General features: G+C 43.8%; 1 protein-coding gene across 6 annotated transcripts in view; it reads right to left on the bottom strand.

Moving 5' to 3' along the window:
• Positions 1-1,835: 1,835 nt before the first annotated feature.
• Positions 1,836-6,000, bottom strand: part of LOC143109138 (GRAM domain-containing protein 4-like) — a 42,544-nt gene continuing 38,379 nt past the window's right edge. For 4 of the 6 annotated variants that reach the window (XM_076271784.1, XM_076271817.1, XM_076271776.1 and 1 more), the window contains exon 20: positions 1,836-5,194. In XM_076271784.1, coding sequence (XP_076127899.1) covers positions 5,087-5,194 — 108 coding nt within the window. In that variant the 3' untranslated portion in view covers positions 1,836-5,086. The remainder of the gene's footprint in view (positions 5,195-6,000) is intronic. The other 2 variants (XM_076271801.1, XM_076271809.1) reach the window with 1 other exon arrangement.

Raw genomic sequence — 6,000 nt, 5'->3', positions numbered from 1 at the left:
GGGCCCCTGCCACTCCTCAGCTGCGTGTTCTATTCCCATCAGCCACTGCACTTCACTAATCAAGCTACAGGCTGCTGTGCAGCCTGCATCTAAATGACTCAGTTGAGAGTACTAAAGTACTAAATCAAAAAAAGAACGCAACAGAAGTTGAATTCCCATAGCGGTCATTTCATGGAATGCATATACATACCCTTTGCTAAGGTGCTAATCAAAGACAATATACGTTTGTTTTTGCATTAGAAGCATTCACCTTTGTTATGGTAAAGGTATGGTATCCACATGCAGTATGTGGATGTACTATGACATCTCACCACTAGATGTCACAATAAAACCTTGAGGACCAGAGCCGTTAATAGCCGTTGAGGACAGCTGAAACCCATATAAAAAAAAAAAAAACAATTATCCTAACTGTAGACTGTACAGTCTAATCTCATCCTAGGACTCTCACTAGGATTTTTAGGATGGGTGGTCCTTGGTCATGGGATATAAGTATAAGTATGTCAGGCAGCCTACTTTCTTGGTTGGTACATCACAGTAGAATATATGTTTTCCTGTTTTCTAAAGCAACAGCCTTCAAAAGGCGATTTTAACAGTCCCTCTTTAGAAGTACTTTTATAACAGCCCTTTTGAATGGTTAATGTTTCATTTCTTTGTCATGTCAAACATGTGCCAAACACATCTCACCTCATTGTCACTTTTAGGCCTAGTAAGACCAGTCAGTTATATTTCATACTAAAGCAGAGGATATTGTGAGGAGGAAAAATCAGGGGAAAACTGTTTTGACAATTATTTGATGGGATGTTGTGATTTGTTTCAAGAGAATCTTGAATCTTGTTAAAGAGAATGAAAGTGGTGTTGAATTTGAGTTTTGTGTCTGTGTGCAGGTAGGCTGAAGGGGTCTTGATGAAACATTACAAATCTGATAATCATGATGATGGATGATGATGAGAAGGATATATAAGGACGGTACAGTGTAACAAACAAAAAAATATATTAAATAAAAAGTATAGGACAGATAGAGCCAGGATTAATATATTTTCCTTTACCCCACAGTTAATCTCTCCTCAAGAATATTCCAGTCTTTTTACACAGTGACCAAGCTTATTAAACTTGTTACCATGGTGATCCTCACTCTGTTAACTAACATGTTACGGAAATCAACTGTCAGGAATATCTTCTACTCACCTATATATGCTGTGGTGATAAAAGTTTATGAGTAAATGAGCAATCCCAATAATACATGGGAATATAGCATCTAAACTCCAGACTTTCCCAGGTCGGTCGACACAGGTGACTTTCCCAGGTCGGTCGACACAGGTGGTTGGATGCCCAGCAGGCCTCGCCCTCCCAAACAGCCCTGTCCCAAGAGGAAGGGCTCTGCCAGAGGACACCGATCTGGAGTCCAGATACGACGACGCCATCAATACCGTCTGCCTAACAATGGCTTCAATATCCTGTCTGCTTAGCGAGAAGTCCTCCGAGCATGTACGTTTAAGAGGAAGTGCTCCTCTCTGGCTCTGACTCATTTGATCGGGTTCTGGAGTATCTGCCATTTCCTAAGTGCATCCACAGACTCAGGTTTGGAACAATATAGATTTTCCAGATTTATATTCATAATTACATTAACTTCTTGCAATTTCCTTGTGATTTCTGTTACTTTTGCTTTTAATTATACCTGAATGTAAACTGCAGTTGCCCAGAACTAACAAATGAAATCAGAGATTATCTGATATAAAACAAAAATGTACCGCCCTCTAGTGAGAAATAATGAGAATGCAAGAGTGCATAGAGTAAAAATTTTTTTAAAAGAAGACAAATAAATTCAGTTATTTTGCTTAAATAAAAATGTACATATTTATTTTACAATAGACATAACTCTTTAAAAACTTTACAGGGTTTTTCTTTACTGTACACTAAATGAATTATAAAGTATTTTCAGCATTAGTCGTAGAAGAAGCTTAGCATTGTATAGAAACAATTATTCCCATCTCTGCTAGGTAAGGCAAAAACTCAGGATTAACAGCAGAATGGGGAGAGGGGGCTAGTGGAGGCGACGCACATTGATGATCCGCACATAGTCTATGAACACAGTCAGACATGTTTTCATGCAGGATTATCATTTGGATAAACTTCTGATTATGGTGGTTATGTCTGCACAAACGTTTTATCTGATAAATGATCACTGTAAAACATTGGAAAAGATAGAACATTTGTTTAAGTTTAAAAGAAGAGGAACAAACATGAGCAAACTAAATACTGTGCCAAGGCTTCACCTGCCCATTGAGCCATTTGAAGCCCATGGCAGGTGTTTTGGTTGGCTGTAGAAACAAACAGATGTGACATCTACAGGCGACCAAAGTCCAATGCCTTACATTCAAAACCAAATGACTTGGGCAATTAAAATGTGAGGTCACTAGTTACTGGTGACGGGGGGAAAGCCAATTGCAAATTAGAGACTTTTGAACTACAAATATAATTTTGGGTTCCGTAGCTTCTGAAATCGAACACTAAGGACCATCCGGATGAGCGCTTCATGACCAAGGCCCAATTTCTTGAGAGCATCAGTGCAACAGGGCCCTCTCCTGGTCGCTCACACGTGGGAACTGCGGCACTGTGATGCATCTGGGAGTGGTCATTTTTCACTAAGGTCAAGGGGAGGGGGACTGGCCTTCACAGCCCCGGAGTGCTCAGGGCATCCAGCCAGACCACCACACAAACAAAACATTTTAAAAGCCAAGGACCAATGGCAATGAGGGAAAAAAAGACATGACTTTTGGCAAACAAATAAATACCATACTTGACAGTGACACACTGTACATTCTGCTATCACAAAAGGCAAAAAGAAAAAGAAATGTCAGAACTAATGACATGTATCCCTAGAATGTGCCTCTAGCAGATCTGGTTAGATGTTTAGCTTTCATCACTTACTCCATTTAGTACTTTCAAGTAATTATGCATCCCATTCTAGCACACACAAGGCATTTGCAGTTAATTAATGATCAAGGCAGTGAGACCAGGTACCTTTATTTCCTAGTGGTGATTAGCTGAGCAAACGGGAACCACTTTTTCTACCAATGAACATGAAATACATTACCAACACCAGAACAAAACCCTTCAGCAATGCATACTGTGGGCATGAGATACCTTGCTTTAGTTCTACTTCAACACCCCACACTTTTTGTGCTAGGACTGCACCTTTATAATGTATCAGATCAGGGAATTAGAATCACGTCTATTATGGTCAGGCACAACTGAAGAGGTTCCATGTTGTGTGATGGAGTTCTCCCTTATGTTTGGCTACTCTGACAGGAGAGACAGGGCATGAACATGTAGGGATTGTTAGTACGACAGACAAGACACCACGATGGCTGAGAGAGACAGTAAGGCTTTCCAAGTCAGACATGAAAACCATTTCCCAACCATTTCCCAACCGTTTCCCAACCATTTCCCAACCATTTTTTTTACCAATTTTGTAGCCATTTGTCAAACAAAAGTTAGTAAACATATGGTTTGGCATCGGAAGCGTGAATGCAAATAAAACAAAAACAGGTCCAGCTCTTTGATCCCATCGGGAAGCCGCTGTATGGGAATACATTCCTCTTCCATAGTGTGGAATTCGATGGAGTGTATAGAACAGAGGGCACTTCCATTCTCCTTAAATAGAATGAGAATAATACCAAAAAAAGCAGAAAATAATAGAATTATACTATCAAAATATCAGAGATCCCCTTAACCCATAAACCCTGTAAGCCAGGGTATAGAATGACTGAATCTGACAGACGCTGTTCTGTTAAACAGGGTTGCAAACTGACAGACAGAACTGACATCTGTGTGCACCCACTCCGGTCGTTTCAATGCCCACTTGTGCTTTTCTGCTAAACAAATCACTGTGTTGTAATATGTGGACTTTTGAATTGGCAGTTTGAAATAATAGTGCAATTCAATTACAGTTTCAATGTGCTATGGTTAACAGTTGCAGTGGGCACCATTCTCTTCTGTCCAGGGACCAGTGTATGAGGCACAGACCAGAGGGGAAGTAGGGTGGCTGACTCCAGATCAGCGTGTAGTTAGTACGGCCAGTGTCCACTTGGAGATGTTTGAGGCTGAGCGACATACGTGCCCTTTACATTCAGTGCTCCTGCTCAAGACGCCATATGCTGCTCGTACTGTTACCATAATACCATGTTACCTGCCTACTCATGTCTCAACAAAGACATACTGCCAAAAAGTGCTCTGTGTATGGGGAGGTATTACAGGGCAAGGCTAAGAAGGCTAGTGGTGATTTCAACATACATGTAAGGACGACAAAAACAGGGGAAAGAGACTGCAAACCGTATGACCTGCATGACACAGAGACTGCAAACCGTATGACCTGCATGACACGTGTGTGGAGAGAAAGACCAATAGGAGGACAACAGACAGGCTCAGAGGGTCCAGCCCCCTTATTCCGTTATGGCATTGCAATGTTAAGACACAGACTAACCGCCCGGCGTTAAAAAAACATGTATATTCTCCCCTCAAAAAAGCAGAGTAGACACAACATAAAATGCACAAGTAAAAAAACACACTCTGGTGGGGGAGACTAACAAGTCCAGGCTGGTCTTCCCGGTGTGCTCTCTGTCCAGTGGGAGAGGAAGGGAGGAGTGACGCCCTTACACACACTGCCCACTCCAGGAGGGACGCTCTTACACACACTGCCCACTCCAGGAGGGACGCTCTTACACACACTGCCCACTCCAGGAGGGACGCTCTTACACACACTGCCCACTCCAGGAGGGACGCTATTACACAAACTGCCCACTCCAGGAGGGACGCTCTTACACACACTGCCCACTCCAGGAGGGACGCTCTTACACACACTGCCCACTCCAGGAGGGACGCTCTTACACACACTGCCCACTCCAGGAGGGACGCTATTACACAAACTGCCCACTCCAGGAGGGACGCTCTTACACACACTGCCCACTCCAGGAGGGACGCCAGGCCCTCTGTGCCCAGGCAGAGGAGGGGGGGGGGGGGGGGGGGGGGTTGCTCCAGTGTGATGGGGGTCGTGGGCTGGTGGCTGGTGGTGGAGGCAGGCTGTGGGTTAGTGCTCGGGGTTGGTGGCGCCTGCGGGGGGGACGATCTTCACGTACTGGGTGAAGATGGCATCAAAGGCCTCGTCTCTGTGGATCATGGCACCAAACACCAGGGGCTGGGGAGGAAGAGGATGGGGACGAGGAAGAGGATGGTGAGGTCACGGCACTGCTCCACAAATATACAGAATTCAGTCTGTGGATGCCGAGTTACAACACTTCTAGTTGCTCATTAAAGTAACAAAATGAAGCTTTTGTCAAGTTTCAATCATGTCTGAATCGTACTAAAAGGGTCAAGCTCCAACCCATGACAACATTACATAGTGCAGTCCCATGCGTTCTGAAGGAAATCCCCTTTTTGTCAAGTTTCAAAACACTGGGTACCAATAATGTCGGAAACAGACACAATGGTCACGCGTAGTGGTCATGTTTGGGGGTTGTGTTGGCATGGTCATGTTTGGGGGTTGTGTTGGCATGGTCATGTTTGGGGGCTGTGTTGGCATGGTCATGTTTGGGGGTTGTGTTGGCATGGTCATGTTTGGGGGTTGTGTTGGCATGGTCATGTTTGGGGGTTGTGTTGGCATGGTCATGTTTGGGGGTTGTGTTGGCATGGTCATGTTTGGGGGTTGTGTTGGCATGGTCATGCTCCTCTATCTACAAACAGGAATGCCGCTGATCTAAACATCAGTTAAAGATTTGTTTTTAATTCACTGGTATCACCTTCAGATAATGCCGCTGCCTGAGTGTGGTGCCGGCTATGTGGGAATTGTTCCTTTGATCACAGCTGACTGTGGGGCTGACTGAGTTGAACCACTAATCTCCACGTGCCATTCTGTCATGTGTGGCAAGTTTCATGTTTGTCTGTTGATGTGTTATGTCCTATGTGTATATCTACATGTATGTATTGTTTCTGTCCTTTGTATGC

The sequence above is a fragment of the Alosa pseudoharengus genome, unplaced genomic scaffold, assembly GCF_046254945.1.
Source record: "Alosa pseudoharengus isolate Yale_2024_CS ecotype anadromous, Long Island Sound unplaced genomic scaffold, YU_APseudo_1.1 YU_APseudo_1.1_scf_10, whole genome shotgun sequence".
NCBI classification, from domain to species: domain Eukaryota; kingdom Metazoa; phylum Chordata; class Actinopteri; order Clupeiformes; family Clupeidae; genus Alosa; species Alosa pseudoharengus.
This window is presented reverse-complemented; position numbering and strand designations above follow the sequence as displayed.